The sequence below is a fragment of the Pristiophorus japonicus genome, unplaced genomic scaffold, assembly GCF_044704955.1.
Source record: "Pristiophorus japonicus isolate sPriJap1 unplaced genomic scaffold, sPriJap1.hap1 HAP1_SCAFFOLD_270, whole genome shotgun sequence".
Classification (NCBI taxonomy): domain Eukaryota; kingdom Metazoa; phylum Chordata; class Chondrichthyes; family Pristiophoridae; genus Pristiophorus; species Pristiophorus japonicus.
In genome coordinates, this window is record NW_027252450.1 from 811,881 (window position 1) to 834,916 (window position 23,036).

The 23,036-nt window shown below is 41.8% G+C and overlaps 1 protein-coding gene across 5 annotated transcripts in view; it reads right to left on the minus strand.

The window, feature by feature from the left end:
- LOC139247337 (T-cell-interacting, activating receptor on myeloid cells protein 1-like) overlaps positions 1 to 23,036 on the minus strand; it is a 29,376-nt gene extending 6,340 nt beyond the window's left edge. For 2 of the 5 annotated variants that reach the window (XM_070871612.1, XM_070871609.1), the window contains exons 1-4: positions 22,721 to 23,036; positions 6,732 to 6,764; positions 4,623 to 4,913; positions 538 to 843 (exon numbers count right to left, since the gene is read on the minus strand). In XM_070871612.1, coding sequence (XP_070727713.1) covers positions 538 to 843; positions 4,623 to 4,913; positions 6,732 to 6,764; positions 22,721 to 22,832 — 742 coding nt within the window. In that variant the 5' untranslated portion in view covers positions 22,833 to 23,036. Of the gene's footprint in view, positions 1 to 537; positions 844 to 4,622; positions 4,914 to 6,731; positions 6,765 to 10,070; positions 10,214 to 12,170; positions 12,310 to 13,364; positions 13,461 to 22,720 lie in introns of those variants that run through there. The other 3 variants (XM_070871613.1, XM_070871611.1, XM_070871610.1) reach the window with 3 other exon arrangements.

The following is a 23,036-nucleotide window of genomic DNA, read 5'->3' on the forward strand; positions in this document are numbered from 1 at the left end:
CACAACCCTGAGAGGTTGGTCTGGCCCACGTGATCACATCGATGACGTATTGCGACCCAGCGTGAGATATTGTTCTGTACGAAGCCCGTACACTTCTGGGCCAATAACAATATTGGTCACAAATGGAAGAGCTTCAGTCCATCCATTTAACCGCATTGACAGTTTGCAGCCAGCCGCTCCCTGGTATGTGTGCTGTCTTCGTGGACCAACGCAGAGAGGGTGGACAATGAAATCGGAAGGTACCTGGAATTTCTACACCTGTAAAGCGAGTTAAATAACCCACCCAGCGCTGATAGCGTGACATGTGTCTATGGATAACGAGCAGAGGGTTTAGCTTCTGCAGGCTATGCAACACGAAGGTAAAGATTAAGACAGGAGATCAAGAACCGGCCCCAGTTAACCATTTCAGGGAAATTCGTGAATCTCGATTGCATGTTAAATGGAATTGGCCACCTATATTAACTATATATGAGCGAAACTGTCAGACATTGAGATAGAAGAACATACAACCTGTTTTTGATATGTTTTGGTCCCTACCTTTCTCAGTAATCGCCACGTCTTTGCTGAACGGCGAGTCTGTCGAACGTCCAACAACCTCTGTTTGATATCGGCAACTATAATTTCCTCCAGAGCCTTCGCTTCGGGTATTTATGGTGAAGGTCACAATCTGCTCACCGCCGGTCACAGTACGAGACTGTACAGGGTTTCCTTTGCCATCTTTGTACAAGTGAAATGTCCCCCCTCCAGAGCGAATGTCACCTTTGCAGGAAATGGCCACATTGTCTCCATTTGAAGCAGCGCCAGAATCTGGATCCATGTAGATAGTTGGCTCCAAGAGTCTATCTGTAACAAAAGTATTGTATGCAATTGTGCTGCAAATCTCGACTGATTAACTTAATAGGATGCTTTTAGAACAAAATCTGTCCGATTGCACCTCATGTACACATGGAATTTCGTTATTACCCAAAAGTTAAGGATGGCGGGAGAGCGGTTTAAACCAGGAAGTACTGATTCTTTCTTTGGTTCCAGGATATTCCGTTCATTCTGTTTTTATCTGCTTTCAATAATGAAAATTGTGTAGCCACTTACCGCACGTCTCCATTCAATCTGCACAAACTGACCTTCCTTTAGCTCAACTCTTCAATTGCCTTCCCATTCTCAGGACGATATTTTTCTATCGGATTTCAATTGATAGATTTGAAAACTACGGAAGTTATGCTAAACCTGCATCGGTACTTGGAAAGACCACACTTGGAGTACTGCGTACACTTCAGGTCTTCATATACCTTGGTTAGACGACACGTGGAGTATTGTGTATAGTTCTGGTCTCCATATACTTTGGAGAGATCACACTTGGAGTACTGCTTACAGTTCTGGTCTACATATATCTTGGACAGACCACAGTTGGAGTGCTGCGTACAGTTCTGGTCCACATGTACCTTAGACAGACCACACTTGAAGTACTGCGTACACTTCTGGTCCCGTTATACCTTGGTTAGACCAAACTTGGAGTACTGCGTACAGTTATGGTCTACATATAGAGTTGTTAGACCACACTTAGAGCACTGCGCATAGTTCTGGATTCCGTATACCTTGGTTTGACCACACTTGGAGCACTGCGTACAGTTCTGGTTGCCAGATTATAAAAAGGATACAGAGGCACTGGAGAGGGTGCAGAGAAGAATTACAAGGTTGATACCAGAAATACAAGGGTACAAATATCAGGAAAGGATGAACAGGCTGGGACTCTTTTCTCTTGAAAAAAGAAGGCTGAGGGTTGACCTAATAGAGTTCTTTAAAATATAAAAAGTTTTGATAGAGTGGATACTGAGTGGATGTTTCCACTTGTGTGGAAGAGCATAACTAGAGGCTATCAACATAAAATAGTCACCAAGAAAACCAATCGGGAATTAACAAGAAAATTATTTTCCAAAGAGTGATGAGAATGTGGAACTCGCTTCCACAAGAAATGATTGAAGCGAATAGAATAGATACATTTAAGGGTAGTCTAGACAAGCATATGAGAAAGAAGTGAATAGAGGGTTATGTGGATAGATTTAGTTGAAGAAAGACGAGAGGAGACTCGAGTGGAGCATAAAGACTGGCACAGACTGGCTATGTAATCCTATGATTTTTTTGGCATATGTAACTAAATTTATTAAAAACTAGGCCCATACTCACCCATCCCAAAGTACCATGATAGTTTACTTTCTTAATTGCCTTAGTCATTCGTTTGGAGATAAGGGATCTGATGTGACTGTTGCTACAGTAGCTGAGATTGCAGCAACACATATAACGTTAGTTGTAGTCACCAATTAGAGCACAGTGTTAACATCAGTGTAGTGATTACAAAATGAATGAATAACATCCCTGATCTCTCAGCACGTAAATTTACTACACATTCTTTCTGAACATGAATTTGATATGTTACACCATATATATGGTGTAACATATATATATATAAATTTACAGGGAGAAATTACACAAACTAGTCGGGTATTCCCTGGAATTTAAAAGGTTAAGGGGGGATCTGATCGAAGTTTTCAGGATATTAAGGGGAACAGATAGGGTAGATAGAGAGAAACTATGTCCGCTGGTTTGGTATTCTAGGACATGTGGGCATAGTCTAAACAGTAGAGCCAGACCTTTCAAGATGGCAATTCGGAAACACTTCTACACACAAAGGACAGTAGAACTTTGGAATTCTCTTTGGCAAACGGAAATTCATGCTCGATTCATCGTTAATTTTAAAACGGATATTGAGAGCTATTTATTAACCAAAGGTACTAAGGGATATGGGCCAAAGGCAGGTATCTGGAGTTCGGTCGCAGATCAGCGTGATCTCATCGAATGGAGGAACAGGCTCGAGTGGCTGAATAGCCTAGTCGTGTTCCTATGCTCCAAATGTAACTCAGTTAATTCGGTTGCTGAAATGTGTTCATGTTTAGTTATTTCAGTGCGCAGAAAAAATGTGGTTAGCATCAGTCGAGAGAGAAAGAGAGAGCGAGAGATATATATTACACTTTGCAACTGCCAGTGCTCAAGATTGAAGTAAGGCTGACTATAGTTGGCCTACTATAAACATGTAACCACATATTATTGCAGGCGACATGAGAGGTTGTTGATGGACAAACAATGTAAATTTGTGTGGGTAAGAATCGGCTGAAGGACTGTGCATTGACGGGAAACTAGCGAATCTTGATGTACGATAAATGTGTGCGTATGAATTGGTGAAGGAAAGTGCACGGCCCGGAAGCTACAAAATAAGGACAGGCCAATTCCAGTTTGATAAAAAAAAGAATACTGTATAAAAAATAATGTATTTTGTTACAGTTTGAGAAAAAGAGAGAAACTTATTTAATGTATGCCTACACTCGGAACTGCTGACAAACTCTGCTTATAAACTGCATTATACTCTGAAGAAATTATACTCTGCGTTCAGGTTATTTGTTATGTAAAAGTAGAAAACAATAAAGTGATTTATAACCATAACCATTGCTACTGAACTGAACAACAGAAAACTGTTTACAACCAGCGGATTCCTGTAACTTTCTGACACGTGAGGCACTCATTTATTCCCCTGATACTCACAGTGTAAACCCTCTCTGTAATCAGTGCATCGATATTAGCACTCACTCACCCTATAAGACCCACCGTTTCACAAACGATTCTGCCTCGTTACAAACCACACTTCCAATTGCATCTGTTGCTGGTTTTCCCTGTTTGGCATACACAGTTAAATATTAAACAGGTTGTAAAAGAGCACCATGCACAATGGTGCTCATAGAAGCAGCCCTTCCCACTCCACATTGATCGGTGGTATCCGGTAGAGGGTGAGAATTTGTACACCAGCCTCTCAAAATACTATTACAATTTGCTCCCACGTAAAGGCAGCATTTAACGTCAAACAGATATGTGGACAATTTGCGGAAACACGCTGTAAAATTTTCACCCTTACTCCCAAAGAGCATCAAACAGTGGCAGGATACAATGATTCCGAATGACATAGAATTAAGCAACTGTAATTGATTTCCAAATGCCATAAGAACAGGGGACCCTACAGCATCGGAAATTATACATTTAGTGATATATTTATATAGACTCTCCCAATTCAAATTCATGTCCCGCTTCAGTAGAAGGTTTGGACTCCATGCGATTGGTTTTAACTTGAAAAACACGTTTAACCAATGCTTATATTCCGCTGGACCGATCAATGTGGAGTGGGAAGGGCAGCTTCTCAGACCAGAAGCATATTGAAGGCTTTTGGCGTCGGCCAGAGGCACTCTCTGTCCATGAATGAAAAGCGCTGGATTTTTCTATAGGTTGGAAAAGGCGGGGTGACATGTCTTCGCACAATAAGAGAAAACTGGGAGAATTTTCGAGGATATGACATGCCTCTGCCACGTACATTAAATGCTAGACTGAACTGGAACTGGAGTTTAAACTAAACTCCACCCAGATTAACAACATCAATTTCAAATCCATGTACAGGCCTTTGGATAGTAAACCAACCTCCAATGGCCAATATGAATTCAGCCCAACTGACCTTCGCGTCTGTTGGATCGCTCGAAAATCACAAACTGATGTAAGCCCATTGTGGAGAATGGATTTTGCTAACGTACCTTGAACAACTATCTGAACAGGGTCGCTCCTTTTTGAGTATATCCATTGTCCATTCTCCGAGAGCAGACATTCACATGTGTAACCTCCTTCATAGCCCTTTTCTGCTGTTAAATTAAAAGAGGTCTCACATTGTCCTTTCTGAGGGTCCAGTTTCATCCAAAACTGATCACTGTTGTAATAACGGTTCATTGTGAGGGGACAGCGACAGCGGCAATTCAAATTTATGTTCTCTCCTTTTAAGAAAACTCCATAGTGTGGATTCAAATGCAAGATTGACTTTTCTGAATCGTCTGAGGAATACAAAGTCAACTCAGTTTATACAGGGAACACATTAATCAATCGATGTCATCAGTATCATCAGCCAAGTACTATGTGCACAATGTGGCACCAAACTGGGAGGTGAAGTTAAATAACTAGTTGCCTTTATATAGCGCCTTTCATGACCACCACACGTCTCAAAGCGCTTTACAGCCACTGAAGTTCTTTTGGAGTGTAGTCACTGGTGTAATGTGGGAAACGTGCCAGGCAATTTGCGCAAAGCCAGCTCCCACAAACAGCAACGTGATAATGACCAGATAATCTGTTCTGGTTATGTTGTGTGAGGGACAAATATTGGCCAGGACACTGGGGATAACTCCCCTGCTCTTCTTCCAAGTATTGCAATGGGATCTTTTACGACCACCTGAGAGGGAAGATAGAGCCTCGGTTTAACGTCTCAACCGAAAGACGCCACCTCCAATAGTGCGGTGCTCCATCTGCACTGCACTGGGAGAGTCACCCTATAGTTATGTGCTCAAGTCCCAGGACTGGGATTTTAACCCACAACTGATGACTCTGGGGCGAGTGTGGTCCACATTGAATTAACACAGAGGAGGACTGTGACAAAATAAAGGAAGACATTAATAAATTTGCATAATGCGCCTGTAATTGGCAATGACTTCATTATAGACTAGTGCGATGTGATACATTTTGGTCGGAAGAATAAGGAGGTCACATATATATTGAAAATGTAATGTATAAATAGGGTTGATGAACAGAGGAATCAGTGGGTGCACAGACACACATCGCTGAAAGTTGCGACCCAAGCTAATACGACAATAAGATGGCAAACAGAGCACTGGTGTTCAATTCTAGAAGGGAAGAATTGAAAAGCTAAAAAGTTCATTAAACTTGCATACAACAATTATTATACCACACTTGGAGCGCTGTGCACAGTTCTGGTCCCCATGTACCTTGGTTAGACCACACTTGGAGCACTACGCACAGTCCTGGACTCCTTATACATTGGTTAGACCACACTTGGAGCACTGTGCACATTTCTGGACTCCTTATACCTTGGTTAGACCACATGGAGCACTTGAGCGTCAGCCTAGATATTTTGTGCTCAAGTTCCTAGTGTGGGACTTGAACCCACAACCTTACCTACCAAGTAAATACTGAAGAGCACTGTGACAACATACAGGAAGACATTAACAAACATTCAAATTGCGCCTGTAATTGGCAAACGAAATTCGATCTAAACAAGTGTGATGTAATAGATTTCGGCAAGAAGAATAAGGTCACATATTCCTTGTAAAATAAATGTCCAAATTGAGTTGAAGAACAGAGATATCTGGAGGTGCAGATACACAAATCGTTGATAGTAGCGACGCATGTTAATAAAACACGAAGAAAGCAAACATAGCACTGAGGTTCATTTCTAAAGCGGTAGAATTGAAAAGCAGGGAAGTTATGTCAAACTTGTATAGAACCATAGTAAGTCCAAAAGTGTGCCACTGAGAACAGTTCTGGTCTATTATTATAAAAAGGACATAAGGGTAGTAAAGAGTTATCAAAAACTTAGCTAGAATGATAACATAATGGAGACGTTTTATCTATCAGGATCGATGGAGCAGGCTGGAGATCTTTTATCTAGAAAATGGAAGATTGACGGGCGACCTAATTGAGGTATATAAGATTATGAAAGGGTTTGGTATGGTAAACATAGCGAAAATGTTTTCAGTTAAGGGCAAGACCAGAAGTAAGGACCATAAACATACAATAGTCACTAATAAATCTAAGAAGAAATGAAGAGAAACAGGTTATTCACATTAATGTCAAATACTCACGAATGATTTGTCCAGTCAGCACCTGCATTTGAACTGAAAGAGAACCAAATGGAGAAAATCAACAATTCCACCCATCAATAACCTATTGATCTGCAGCAAAATCCAGCAATTCTCAGAGCTCGGATTTTACTACTTCCTAAATAGACATCAGAATTTTCTCAGTTTCATTTGTACCATTGTAATTCAGTACAAGTAAAGTGGAATATGAAAATTGAAAGTTATCAAACAACATCAAGCATAAATATATTACTACATAAAGCAACAAATTGTATAACCCTGGAAAAAAGGAACATTTTGAAATGTCCCGTTCTGTTTTGTACTGGATACAAAATGTTCTACATTTTCAAGACTAGCACAAAAACAGATATGCATAATTTGAGACAGACACATGAACAGAAAGAAAGAGATAAAAATAAATAAGGAGAGAAAGCATTGAAAGACAGAAAGAAAGAAAGAGAGAAAGAAAGATAGAAAGAAAGAAAAAATGGAGCAAGAACGAGGGAAAGAGAGAAAGAGAGAATAAAAGAAAGAAATAAAGAGAGACAGAAAGAGGTAAAACGAAAAAGAGAGAGAAAAAGCAAGAAAGACAGAAACAAAGAAAGATATTATGGGCCGGAAATTCCAATCGAGGTCTTCCCGTGGGCAAACTACTGAAAAAAGGGGAAAAAATGCGCACTTACCTGAAGGTGCAGCACCCGTTCGAACTTCCGATCCTGAGGCCTTCACGCCCTGCTCAACGGAGCGCATGTGTTGAGCTGTCCGTATGCTGGAGCTGGAGTCACATGTCTCTGGGCAGCCAATCTAGGTACAGTATTTTCTCATTCAGAATAATGGGAACTCCGTAAGTTGGATTTCCCATTATCATGAATGAGAAACACCTCTCCCCAAACACACAAAGCACTAATAAAAAATAGAAAAATACACTAGATATTTAAGATTCATTTAAATTAAAGTTCTTATAAAAAAAAACTAGTTTCCTGATTTTTTAAAAGTTTTTAAAATTATGCCTTTAAATAAACTTACCGTAGTAGGGAGGCTTTCTAACAATAAAATATGTTTTCATATGTGTTTCTTTAATTTAATTTTAATGTTTATGTATGTTTTTAAACACTTGCGCCTGTAAAAGTTGGCTGTATACCTGCTTTTTCAGGCGCAAGATTTTTGAGTACATTTGCTGGGCAAGATATGCGTAAATAGCGGAAATATTGCCCTGCAAGTGTCCTCCCTCCCGATATGCGCGAGATCTGTCCAGCCAGAAACTTGACAGATCGGAAAAGCCCGGTTTTCAGCGCATAAGCATTGCGTGCTGAAAACCGGCTTTTCCGATGCCTTCCCGGCTCCATCGAAACTTCGATCGGACCCGGGACACCGGAATTTCAGGGCCATTGATAAGTCGGATAGATAACGGAAAAACTCTATGGATGCAGAAAATCGGACATACAAACAGTAAATGCAGGAAACACTCAGCGGGTCAGGCAGCATCTGCGTGGAGAGAAGCAAACTTGCCATTTTAGTTCGAATATTTAATCAGAACTCGAAGATATTAGAGATGAAGCGCTGTTAAAAATAAGGAGGGAAAGGGGATCCCCTCCCAGAAACCTATTTTTCCACACTTCCGGCATCGCCACCACCCTCCCAGTTCCCATTTCTGACTCTCTGCGGCCCTGGGGGTCTACCTCACTCTCTTCTGCCCCATTCCCGAACCGGGGAAGCCATTCCACTTTATTCAATGTTCCATGGTGCCTTCCCCTCTGCTGTTCTACTGCAATCATTTAAAAAATACTGGACTCAATATGTGTTTCTACACTTGATCCATTATCACTCCCATTTTCCTGACAGCATCATCCATTCTGGCATTGAATCAGTCATATCCTTCCCCCTGTCACGAAGCTGCCCCTCGGTCCATGCAGCAGAGAGGATCTCCAGTCGTCTTGGGTAAACTTACCACTGGACCAAGGCCTAGCTCTTTCAAACCCGTGTGGCGTCTGGTGTGCAACGGTCACCACACGTTAAAAAAAAATCCACGCACAGCCATCATCCACCCTTTAGGATGTAGTTCAGGTCCTTCATTGAAACACCTGTGAAGTCATCCTTTTTTGGCGTGGAAGCAAGTCATCCTTGTTTCGAGGGACCACCTATGGTCATGATTATCCTGCCATATGTATTTGCTCAAAAGCTGCCCATCGCTAACAACTCCCAGTTCTGAAGAAAGGTCAGCGACCTGAAAGGATAGCTCTGCTCCCTCTCCACAGATGATCCCTGGCCTGTTGAGTGTCACCAGCACTTTCCGTTTGACGTCACTTAGATAAATAATTTGTATTTGGATTCGTTTCTTGGCAGCCACATATTCCTGGTTCATTCTTCCTTTAATAAGCTTTTTGTAAACTCTTCGAAAAGAGTCTGCAGATCATGAGAAACATCCGTGTGGTTTCTTTAAGCTAGCAGAGCACAGTTTGTACCCTGTGAATTGCTATTTCACGTTTCCACTTCAAAATATAGTTGGAATATAATCGAATCTGCTCATTAGTTTGCGGAACTCTCTATTTGAACCTTTCCTTGACATAAAGATCTTCGAGTACAGAAATATACCAGACACTAGACCCATACTCACCCATCCCACGAATAACCGAGAGAGGAATCATGTTGTAATTAGCTTGGCACACACTATTCAGATCTTTCAATGAACCGAGATAGTTTACTCTCTCAATAGTCTTGGTACTGCGTTTGCAGATAACGGATATGACGTGGCTGTTGCCATAGCAACCAAGATTGCAAACCAGATATCACATCAGCTGTAGTCACCAATTCGTGCACTGCATTAACATTAGTCAAGGTGTCACTAAATGAATGAATAACATCCCTTAGTTGTAATGAAGGATTGTGGTATGCATTTGTGAGGACATAGTTTCCGAGGCAGGAGAGATGAAAGGAGGAATGATGATAGGGAGAACAGTCAGGGAAGGATAGAGAGAAAAGGAAAAGGAGGGAACAATAAATGGAAAGAGAGATGGCCGGCTCTGGTCCGGAGCAGTAGGCAAATGGCCCATGCTCTTGGACGCAGGGAAACAGTGATGGGCTCGTGCCAATTGTGTTAGATGCAAATATTAAACTAGACACATAAATGAACTGAAAGAAAGAAAGAAAGAACGAAGAAAAGAAAGAAAGAGTGAATGAAAGAAATAAAGAGAGACAGAAAGAGAAAAGGCGAAAAAGAGAGAGAGAAAGGAAGAAAGACAGAAACAAAGAAAGAAAGAAAGAAAGATATTATGTGCCTGAAATTCCGATCGAGGTCTTCCCGTGGGCAAACGACTGGAAAATAGAAAAAAAATGTGCACTTACCGGAAGGTGCTGCACCCGCTCGAACTTCCGATCCTGAGGCCTTCGTTCCCTGCGCATCGGAGCGCGTGCGCGCTGGGATATCCGTCTGCTGGAGCTGGGGTCACATGGCTCTGGGCAGCCAATCCAGGTAGAGTATTTTGTCACTCATAAGAATGGAAACTCCGTAAGTTGGAGTTCCTATTATTATGAATGAACCCCACCCCACCGCCCCCCCTCCCCCCGCAAACGCACAAAACGCTAATATAAAATAGAAAAATACACTACATACTTAAGATTCATTTAAATTAAAGTTCTGCTATTTCATCTTTTGCTTCTCTTAACAGCCTGGGATAATTTTCATTCGTATCTGGAGAATTATTCGCTTTCAAAGCTGTTAAGTCCCTTAATACTTCCTCTCTCGCTATGTTCATCTTGCCATTATTTCACACTCCTCCTCCCTCATTGTATTGTCTGCATCACTCTCTCTTTTGTGAAAACAGATGCAAAGTATTCATAAGACTCTTCTGCCTCCACAAACATATTTACATTATGGTCCCACTCTTTCTTTAGTTATCCTCATGCTCTTAATGTATTTATAAAACATCTTTGGGGTTTCCATGATTTTACTTGCCAAAATGTTTTCCTGCTCTCTCCGCTTTCCTGATATAGTTTTTAATTGCACCACTGCACTTCTTATATTCTTGTAGAGTTTCAGCAGTGTTGAGTTCTCGGTATCTGCATAAGCTTCACTTTTATTCTTTATCTTACACTGTATGTCCCTTGACATCCAAGGGGTTCTAGATTCGTTAGCCCCACCCTTTTTATTTAATGGAACAGACTTGACCTGTACCCTGAGCATCTCCTCCTTCAATGCCTCCCACTGCTCTGACACTGATTTACCATCAAGTAGCCGATTCCAGTCCACTTTGGCCAAATCGCATCTCAGCTCAGCAAAATTGGCTTTATCACAATTGAGAACTTTTTTTCATGGAACACCTTTGTCCTTTTCCATAAATCCTACTGAATTACGATCATTCGCACTAAAATATGTTCCCACCGATATCCCTTCCACCTGCCCATCTTCAGTCCTCAAAACCAAGTCCAGAACTGCCCTCTCCCTTGCTGGGCGTGTTACATACTGGCTAAGGAAGTTCTCCTCAATGCATTTTAGGAATTCCGCACCCTTTGTACCATTCACAGTTCTTTTCCCAGTTAATATTCGGGTAGTTCAAATCTCCCACTATTGCAGCTCTACAGTTTTGGTCATTCGCAGCAATTTGCCAACATATTTGTTCTTCTATCTTACTCTGACAGTTTCGGAGTCTATTCTTCCAATATTATGATCGCCCCTTTTCTAATCTTCAATTCGACCCAAATGGCATCGTTTGATAACCCATCTAACATTTCAACCCATCTAACATTTCATCCCTCCTCACAGCTGTAATAATTTATTGAATCAATCGTGCGGACACGTCCTTTTTTTAACCACCTCTCTTTCCCGTCTGATAACCTGTAAACAGGAATGTTCAGCTGCCCTTCTTTCAGCCATGCCTCAGTGATAGGTATAATATCATACTCCCAAGCGTCAATCTGTGATCTCTACTCATCTGCCTTATTCCCTATACTCCTTGCATTGAAGTATATACCATTTAGTGGTGCCAAACTCCCTTGTCTATTTTCCAGCCCTTCTTTCCTCTGTCTTCCAAATTTACTTTCTACTTTTTTACTGCCCAATTCCAGCTTTGCTTCTCTCGCCACTGAATTTACTCTCCGGTTCCCATCCCCCTGCCAAGCTATTTGAAACCCTCTTCTTTTAATACACTTTTTAAAATTCTACAAAAAGGGTGTCCAGATGATCAGAAACATTTTATCTTTGTGTTCTACGTTTCAACTACCAGCGCACATCATCCAGTTTTTAAATTGCTATTTCACGTTTTTACAATTTCAAATTATACATCAAATTTGAGTGACGTTGCTCATTAGAAAAAAAGATTTGCGAGCTACGCCCTGTGCAGGCACTTCCCCAATCGCAAACAGTTTGTGGAACTCTCTATTTGAACATTTTCATAACATAATGATCATCGTATAGTGAAAGGTACCAGACACTAGACTAATACTCACCCATCCCAAGAACAACTGAGAGAGTAAACATGCTCTAAGTTTGTCACACACTGTTCCGATCCACTAAAGTACTGAGATAGTTTACTTTCTTAATTGTCTCAGTCTTTGTTCTGCAGATAACGGATATGATGTGGCAATTGCTGTAGCAACCGAGTTTGCAAACTAGATATCACCTTATCTTGAATCATTCATTAGAGCACTGTACTATCACGAGTCAAGATGTTCTTAAAGGAACGAATAACATCACTTATTCAGAAACAGAGTTAGCATTTTAGTTCGATAAATTTCAAGGGAACTGAAAGACATTAGAGAAAAAGAGATTCTAAAATAAGCACTGGAAATGGGATCCTCTCACAGACACTTCTCTTTCCGCACATCCGGCGTCACTGCTTCCCTCCCAGAACACATTTCGAACCAATATCCATACCTTGTGTGTCTACCACCCTTTCTTCCACCACATTCACAACCAGCTCAAGCCTCTGCGCTTGGTTTGTTTTCCATTATTCCTTTCCCTGTTCTCGTGCAACCATTTAAAAATATCTGGACCCAAATATGTGTCTCTAGACTTGGCCCATTATCACCCCCATTTCCCTTACACCATTATCCATTTGGTCATTGCATCAGTCAAATCCTCTCCCCTATCACAACGCTATCTATGTTTGTTGTTTCCCTATCCCGTATATCCAGCCAGATGTATTTGCTCAAAAGCTGTCCATCACTAACAACTCCCAGTTCCGATGAAAGGCCATCGACATGAAAGTTAACTCTGCTCCCTCTCCACAGATAATGCCTGGCCTATTGAGTGTTTACAACACTTTCCATTTGAAGTAATTTAGAGAGAATGTCTTTAGATTAGTCTTATAGCAGCCAAAATTTCCTTGTTCTTTCTTCCTTTAATACGCTTATTAAAACTTGATGAAAATAGTGTCCAGATCATGAGAGACACCTGTGTGATTTATTTTTTAAGCCACCAGAGCACATCATCCAGTTTCTACCCAGTGAATTGCTATTTCACACTTTCACTATTTCAAAATACAGGTCGAATTTGATCGACTATGCTCATTCGAAAAAAATGCCACACCCTGTGTTGGTAGTTCCTCAATCGCAAGCAGTTTCTGAATCACTCATTTAAACTTTCCCTGACATAAAGATTTTCGAGGAGTGAAAGGTACCAGACATTAGACCCATACTCACCCATCCCAAGGACAACTGAGAGAGCAAACATGTTTTAATTAGATTGGCGCACACTGTTCAGCTACTCCGAAAAAGCGAGATAGTTTACTTCCTTAATTAGCTTAGTCCTCGGTTTGAAGAAGACGGATATGATGTGGTTGTTGCTGTCGTAACTGCGATTGCAACACAGAAATCATGAAAGCTGAAATAATCCGTTAGGGCAGTGTTAACATTAGTGAAGTTGTCACTAAATAACACCCCTGATCTGTCAGCACATATAATTACATATAAGAACATGAGTTTGAAAAGTGTGCACTAGTGACAGCTGTGGCTCAGTGGGTACCACACACGCCTCAGAGTCACAAGGTTAAGGATTCATATCTCACTTTTAAGCACAAATATCCAGTGAAGCGTTGATGGAGTGCTGCTCTGTCGGAGGGGCAGTACGGAGGAATTTCTGCACTGATGGAGGGATAGTACTGAGGGAGTGCTGCTATTTTGGAGGGGCGGTACTGAGGGAGTGCTGCTCTGTCGGAGGGACAGTACGGAGGGAGTGCTGCACTGATGGAGGGGCGGTACTGAGGGAGTGTTGCTCTGTCGGAGGTGCCGTCTTTCAGATGAGATGTTAAACCGAGGTACCTTCTGCTGATTCAGGTTGCCGTATATGATCCCCTGGCCATTATTTAGAAGAAGATTTGGGGAGTTATCCTCGTGTCCTGGGCCAATGCTTATCGCGCAACAAAAACTAATTAACTGGTTATCACATTGCTGTTGGTGTGACTCCCTGTGTGAAAATTGCTTGCCGTGTTTCTCACATTACAACAGTGACTACACTTGAAAAGTACTTCCTTGGCTGTAAAGTGCTTTGAGACGTCCGGTGATCGTACAATGCACAATATAAATGCAAGTCCTTTATTTATTTATTTGTTGGTTTGTTTGTTTATTTATTTATTATTGTTTTATTATCTATCCATCTCTCCATCTATCTATCTATCTGTCTAATATCCCTTCAGCATATAGTAAGCAGTGCCTTGAAGCAATCACATACAATAGCAGTGCAGTCTAGTGAATTACACACAAGCACAACAATAAGACTTATTGCTACATTATTCACAGGGCAGTTGATTCCAACAAATGCCGCCAACAACGCAATTAATTGGAAGCTCTTTGGCTCCTTCGCAGAGACATAATGCATTTGGTAGACGCCCCCCGCCCCGCCCCCCCCCCACACTCAAAAACACACACCCTCTCTCTATATATATATATATATATTATTTATATATAAGATATATATATATATATATTTATTTATTTTATTATTTATAGAGAGAGAAGGATCTACCAAATGCATTATGTCTCTGAGAAGGAGCCAAAGAGCTATGCATATAGAGATAAAAGATTTACGTGTATATATATATATATATATTTATAAATAGTGAGAGCAGGGAGAGATAGAGAGAGACATTCATATATGATCTACAGAGAGACGGTATGGACACGATGGGCAGAATGGGCTCCGTCTGTGCCATTGTTACTCTATGCCTATGGTGGTGTTGCTGAGGAATTGCAAGCAACAGCTTTTAGCAGAGCTTTCAATTGTCACAGGAAACAGATTAAATTTAGCAATGACGGAATCAAGCTTGCACTAACTGCACGCAGCAGATGGATCAGCCCAGAGAAGACTTTGAGTAATTATTCTGTTGCTGTATCTAGAGAACCACGATTGCTCAGTTAATTATCTCATTCACAAATTAATCTAAGGCCTCTATCCAAAATATGTCTATTGATCAGTTATCCTCCAATCTCATAATTATTTATCCTCAAATTTGAAATTCCTTTCCAAAGGATGGTTTTCAAAAAGCTTTGTATTTAGTACTTAAAGCCTAAAGTTTCACTTCTTTTCCCAAGGACAGACATTGATTAACAACTTAACAACATTAAAGTTAGGAGCAGAAGTAGGCCATTCAGCACTTCGTATAAGCTCACGGCTGATCTTCTACCTTAACCCCACTTTCCTGCACTGTCCCCTCATCCCTTGATTCCCTTAATATCCAAAAATCGATCCATCCCTGTCTTGAATATACTGAAATACTGAGCATCCACAGCTCTCTGGGGTAGATAATTCAAAAAGATTCACCACCCTCTCAGTGGAGAAATTACTCGTCATCTCTGTTCCTTATTCTGAGAGTGCGACCCTGGTTCTCCCTGCATCTACCCTGTTAAGCCTGCTCAGAATTTGGCATGTTTCAATGATATCACCTCTCATTCTCCTAAACTCTAGAAAATATACGCATAACCTGTCCAATCTCTCCTCATAGGACAATTTCCCCCCGCCCCCCATCCCATAAATCAGTCTGGTGAACCTTTGTTGAATTGCCTCTGTGGCAATTATATCCTTCCTAAGGGAAGGAGAACAGAACTGTACACAATACACCAGGTGCGGTCGCACCAGGGCCTTACATAAGTGCAGTAAAATGCATTACTCTTATACTCGAATCCTCTTGCAATAAATGTCACATTAATACCTAGATGTTCTGGTTCCACGGATGCTGGAAGTCTCGCCAATCTGTAGGACCAGATGGCGAGTGTCAGCAAGATCCTGGTTAGATTGAGGGCTAAATAGTGAGCAGCACTCTAGTGGAAATCCCCTGCTCTTCTTTGAATAACTCTGTGGGATAATTTACATCCACCTTACAGGACGGAAGGGGCCTAGGTTTAACATCTCACATTAAAGGCGGCACCTCAGATCGTGTGATCCCTCAGGAACTGCACTGAAGTGTCAGCATAAATTCCACGATTAAGTCTGTAGTGCAGGAATTCTCACATTGGGCCTCTACTCAATGGAGTTTAGAAGATTGCGAGGTGATATTATTGAAATATATGCGATCCTGAGAGAGCTTGCCACGGTAGAGGCTGACGTTTCTCCTCGTGGGGGAAACTCAATCTCGGGGACATAGCTTCAGAATGAGGGATCGCCCAGTTAAGACGGAAATAAGGAGGAATTTCTTCTCTCAGAGGGTCATTAATCTGTGGAATTATCTGCCACTGTGGAATCTGGGTAATTGAATATATTCAAAGCTGCGACAGACAGATTGTTGAATTACAAGGAAGTCAAAGGGGAGCAGGCACAGATGTGGCATTGAGGCCAATATCATATTGGATGGCAGAACGATCTTGAGGGGCCGCATGGCCTACTCCTGCTCTTATTTCTTATGTTCCCATGTTCTTATATTCTAATTCACCCCACGAGTTTCTGGTTAAGATACAAGAGTGCTAAGATCTAGCCAAAGCTGACACCGGGGATAGACCTAAGTTCTTCTCTTGCCTGCAACTATTACGGTGTTAATATATTACTAAAGCAAAGTAAAGATGACATCCCAGGGCATAATTCTACATGAATGAAATTGGAATATGAGAATATAAAGGAGCCAATATATTATTATTATGCACAAGATTGAATGAAAACGAGAGCAGAGTGTGAACAACAAAGCTACTTTATTCGGGAAAAACCAACTTGAATGAAATAAAAGGGATGGTGAAAAACGGGAAGAGAGATTGGCAGATAAGTCGCTGAACGAACAATGGGAGATATTTGGGAGAACAAAGAGACACATTCTCAATAATGTAAAGCAAATGAAGTAAAGATTGAGCATTTTGGATTAATAGGGAAAATCAAGGACATCATGTTAAAGCTTTAGAACAATAACAAGGAAGTTATATTCATGGTAAACGTTCATAAATGACGTAAGCCTCAGCGAGGGTATTGTGTCCAATTCGGGCACCGCACTTGAGGAGGCGAGCCAAGGCCTCAGAGAATGGTTCCAGGGATGAGGGACTTCTGTTATGTGGGGAGACTGGAGAAGCTGGCATTGTTCTCCTGAGAGCAGTGAAGGTTAAGGGGAGAGTGACCAGAATGGTACCAGGGATGAGGGAACTTCAGTTACATTGGGAGACTGGAGAAGCTGGCATTGTTCTCCTGAGAGCAGTGAAGGTTAAGGGGAGAGTGACCAGAATGGTACCAGGGATGAGGGACTTCAGTTATATAGGGAGACTGGAGAAGTTGGGATTGTTCTCCTTAGAGCAGAAAAGATTAAGGGGTGACGGGGGGGCGGGGGGGGGGGGTTGGTGGTTGCTGAAGGCATTACAAATTATGAGTGGTTTTGATAGAGTAAATTAATAGAAATTGTTTCCACTGATAGTAAGGTTGATAACCAAAGGACACGGATAGACGATAATTGAGAGAAGGACCGGCAGCAGATCAGAGGAAGTTACTCGCACAAAGAGATTTAGAAACCTCGAGCCATCCCACACAAAACGCTATGGATGCTAAGTTAGTTAGGGATGTCAAGTGTATGATAGAATCATTTTTGTTGTGTAAGTGTGCTAAAAGCTGTACAGCAAAGACGGGTAAAAGGAACTGAGCTTGAGATCATCCAATGGATTGGATGTCGAAACTGTCTCGTGGGGCTGACTGGCCCCATGTTCCAAGTGTTGCAATGTTTAATTTCTTCATTTCTGTTCTATGTTTGGCACATGAACAGATCAGAGACATAACCAACGGTATTATCAGGCCCACCCGGTAATTAGCTGTAAATTTCCCTGCACCTATACATTCCTTAAGTCTTTTTTAAAGAAATAGTACTGTTTCAAGTAATAGTTTTTTGGGGATCAGCAGAAATAGTTTTCATTTTATGAAATCATATACGTGAATAAATCAACAGAGGCCATTTTATATATATATATATTTATGTATATATATATATATCTGCCTACTCTCTCTCTCTCTCTCTCTCTCTGTCTCTCTCTCTCCCTCCCTCTCTCTCTCTCTCTGTCTCCCTCTGTATATATATATATATATATACATATACAGAGAGAAAGAGAAAGAAAGAGAGAGATTCATAAAAATTTACATATATACAGAACAAGTAAAAAATTAACCCGAGAATGAATACATTGTTTAAAAGGTATCGATTGATATCGAGAATAGATTCAATGGCATTTTCTCTCAGCAACTACTTGAGTTTCTACCGCTAATTTATTAGAGGGGTGTTATTTTACAAATTACAGCTTCTGTGAAGCTGATCTATCTACAAAGAAGACAGCGGGGGAAAAGATGAGTCAATAATCTTAGCTGTTAGTTTAGGCCATGTGGGTACAGAAATTTCACGTCTCTATCTGCACTGCCCTGCACAGCGCCTTTTGTATTAAAAGGAACTAGAGGTGTTTCTGAGACACTGCGAGGCAGCAGTTCCAGCAGAGCTGTCAATTACCAAGGAACCCGCCAGAATTAGCAATGACTGACTCACGCTTGCTCTCACTGCAGGCATCTGGTGAGTCAACCCAGTGAAGAGTTTGATTAATTATTCTGCCTCTGTAATTCCAGGATCACTCAGTCAATTATGTCACTTCAAGCTTTAATCTCAGACCTCTACCCAAGATATACATGTTGATAAATAATTCCCCAATGTGTTTTATCTGATAGTCATTGACAATCCCTCACCAAACAGATGGATTTTCAAAATGCTTTTATTTGTTTTGGCTGAGGGCGGAATAATGACCTGGTCATCGGTGCAACTCCCCTGCTCTTCTTCCAATAATTATGTGGAATAATTTACATCCACCTGAGGGGGAAGACAGTACCTCGGTTAAACATCTCATACTAAAGACGGAACCTCTGACAGTGCAGCGCTCCCTCTGGTGCTTTTGCCAATTGCACTAAGTGTGGAGCCTCTGGTTATACAGGCAGACTGCCTTCTGTGGGGCAATCGAGTAATGGTCCCCAAGAAGGGCAGAGAGACCTTCATCAATGACCTCCAGATCCCACGTGTGGTGGCCCGGTATCGATGCGGACTTAAAGTCCTGCATTCACAGATGTAATACATGCTCGCAGTTAAGCAATGTACCCAGGGAAGTGCCGCTAAGTTTATGGTCTTGGCCCTCCAAACCATGGTCTAGGGTACATGTCGACTATGCAGGCCCATTCTTGGGTAAAATGTTCCTTGTGGTTGTAGACGCATACTCCTAGTCGATGCAGAGGATATTTCCACTCATGGGGGAAATTAAAACTAGGGACATAGTCTCAGAATAAGGGGCCGCCCATTTAAAACTGAAATGAGGAGGAATTTCTTCTCTCAGGGGGTTGTAAATCTGTGGAATTCTCTGCCCCAGAGAGCTGTGGAGGCTGGGTCATTGAATATATTTAAGGCGGAGATAGACAGATTTTTGAGCAATAAGGGAGTAAAGGGTTATGGGGAGCGGGCAGGGAAGTGGAGCTGAGTCCATGATCAGATCAGCCAAGATCCTATTAAATGGCGGAGCAGGCTCGAGGGGCCAGGTGGCCTACTCCTGTTCCTATTTCTTATGTTCTTATGTTCTTATGTTGTAGACCTCTAGCCAGTGGAAACAGTTTCTCCTGATTCACTCTATCAAACCAATGTATAATGAAGAACACTTCTATTTAAACACTTTGCCCTTCTCTGCTCCAAGGAGAATCGTTCTTGCCTGTCTAGTATGTCCACATAACTGAAGTACCTCATCTCTGCTTGCATTCTTTTAAATTTCCACTGTATCCGGCCTAAGCCCTTATAAAATCATAGAATCATAGACAATTACGACACAGAAGGAGGCCACTCGGCCCATCGTGTCCTTGACCCTGTCGAAAAAGAGCTACCCAGCTTAATCTTACCTCTTAGCACTAGGTCCGTAGCCCTGTAGGTCACAGCTCTTGAAGTGCACATCCAAGTACTTTTTAAAAGTGATGAGGGTTTCTGCATCTACCACCCTTTCAGGCAGTGAGTTCCAGACCCCCACCATCCTCTGGGTGATTTTCCCCCCACATCTCGCCTCTAATCCTTCTACCAACTACTTTAAATCTATGCACCCTGGTTATTGACCCGTCTGCTAAGGGAAATATGCCCAGTTTATCCACTCGATCGAGGCCGCTCATAATTGTATACAACTCAATTAAATCTTCCCTCTGCCTCCTCTGTTCGAAAGAAAACAAATCCAGTCTATCCAATCTTTCCTCATAGCTAATATTCTCCAGACCAGGCAACATCCTCGTAAATCTCCTCTGTACCCTCTCCACTGCAATCACATATTTCCTGTGACCAGAAATGCATGCAGTACTCCTGCTGTGGCCTAACTAGTGTTGTATACATTTCGAGCAGAACCCCACTGCTCTTACATTCTATGCCTCGACTAATAAAGAATTAAAGCATTCAATACGCCATTTTAACTTACTTGTCGACCTGTCCTGCTACCTTTAAGTATCTGTGTACATATACTCCAATGTCCCGCTGTCACAACACACCTCGCAGGGTACTCCCATTGATTGTGTATTCTCTGCATTGTTCCCTTTCCACAAATGCATATCCTTACACTTCCTTTGCATCCTTGGTAAATTGTGTTGTCCAGACTTGGACAAAGTGCACCAGCTGAGCCCCAAACGGTGATTTGTAAAGGTTTCACATTACTTCAATATTTATGTACACTACTAATGCCACTATTTAGAATCTCTGTTATCCCGAATGCTTTTTACCTGCCTTATAAACTTATCCTGCCAACTACAAAGATGTGTGTATGTGAACCTTCAGGTCTCTCTGTTCCTCCGACACCTTTATATTGTAGCAATTAATGTCTATCACCTCTTCTCATTGTGACTACCAACATACGTCACTTCATGGCATTAAATTTCAGCAGCCATGTGTCTGCCCATTAGAAATCATACCCAGTAATCCTGGTCGTTAATATATAATACAAAGAGCAGTGGTCTCAATAACAGACCCATGGAGAACATCACAACACACATCCCTCCAGTGTGCAACAATAAGCCTTCATCTCTTCTATTTGACCCTGAGACATTGTATCCACTCTGCCATTGCCTCCTTAGCAATATGTGAGACATGAATGATTAGCTCCCAGAACTGTGCAAGTAACATGCAATAAATAGCAACTGAATGTCGTGGGTGAAAAGGAGTGACCCGGATACAGTAACAGGATCAACATCACCCCCAAGCAATTTATATGTCTTGTTTTATGGGGTAAGCGAATACATGTTTTAAGGAGAGGTAGATACAGGGTTATGGGGAATGGGCAAGATATAGCGATCCCGTATTGCTGCAGTAAACAACCAGCAGAGAGACGGAGAGTGAGAGCGAGACAGTGAAAGAGTTAATGAGAGAGAGAGAGAGAGAGAGAGAGAGAGAGAGTGAATGAGAGTGAGTGAAGAGAGACAGAGAGACAGAGAGAGAGATGGGGAGAGAGTCAGAGATGGAGAAACCGAGAAAGTGAGAGACAGAGAGGCAGACAGACAGAAAGAGAGTGAGACAAAGAGGGAGTGAGAGTGAGATAGAGAAAATGAGAGAGAGAGACAGAGACAGTGTCAGAGTCAGACACCGAGAGAGATACAGAGACAGAGAGAGATAGAGACAGAAAGTGACAGAGAGACAGAAAGAAATAGATACAGAGAGGTAGACAGCGAGGGAGAGACTGAGAAACAGAGACAGAGACATATCTGAATGGCGTGCTTGGGAGCTGCACACTTCGAAATGTGCAGAAAAGACAAAAGAAGCAATATCAAACGAAATAGAAAACACCTTAAACAGATTCAATGGTGACTGTGCTCAAGAATACACTGGGGCAGTGTCACACTGGTACAGTGTGGGGGCTGTATCCTGGCAGGAGGGGAAATGCGGCAGTATCAAGCACTGAGAGACGCAGACTGTATAAACGCACTGTCAGTAAGATGTTCAGATTATTCAAACAAAACGCAATCGGATTCCATGCATGAGTATTTTTTTTTAATGCCCGTGAGTCGATTTTGTAATACAACGAACTTAAAATAAGAATATGAGTGACTGATATGATATTGGAGCACTGTATAATATCTGCTTCACTATAAAAGCCACGTTGGGCTGCTAAAGATGACAGAAATGTTCAGGCTGGGTTTCTTTCCTCTTGAACAACGAAGGCTGAGGGGGGACCTAATAAAGGTCTTTAAAATTATTAAAGGTTTTGTTAGAGTGGACACAGAGAGAATGTTTCCACTTGCGGGGAAGAGCATAACTCGAGGCCATCATTCGAGGATAGTTACCAAGAAACCTAAAAGTTCTTTACCCAGAGAGTGGGAAAAACGTGGAACTCGCTATCACAGGGAGTGGTTGAAGCGAATGGTATAGATGCATAGAAGGGGAGGCTGGACAAGTATATGAGAGAGAAGGGAATAGAGGGTTATGCTGATAGAGTTATAAGAGGAAAATCGGGAGGAGGCTCGAGTGAAGCATTAACTCCTGCATTGACTGGTTGGGCCCAATGGTCAGTTACTGTGCCGTATCTCCGATGTAATCTTATGTAATACTATACAAGTTACAGTTTACCATTCCTGTCCTTCAATGTCCTTCTCCTCCCTCCAGGCCGCTGCCCCTCGATAAATGATTCTCTCGCCTCTGATTTCTGTAGCTTTTCTGGTCCTTTCCCCTTGAAACACATCCTGGAACCGCAATGTTGCCAGTAGACTGAACTGAGGCTGAGTAACCTGCTGGAAAGCTCACGGTTAATGAGCAGGGATCATGATTAAGCTGAGGTTACATTGCGACTCACATCAGGCAGTGGTGACACTGCAGTTCGAGTGCCACCTTCTGCGTGCAGAGTGCATTAACTGTCAATATTCACAATGTTAGGTGGCATGGTCAA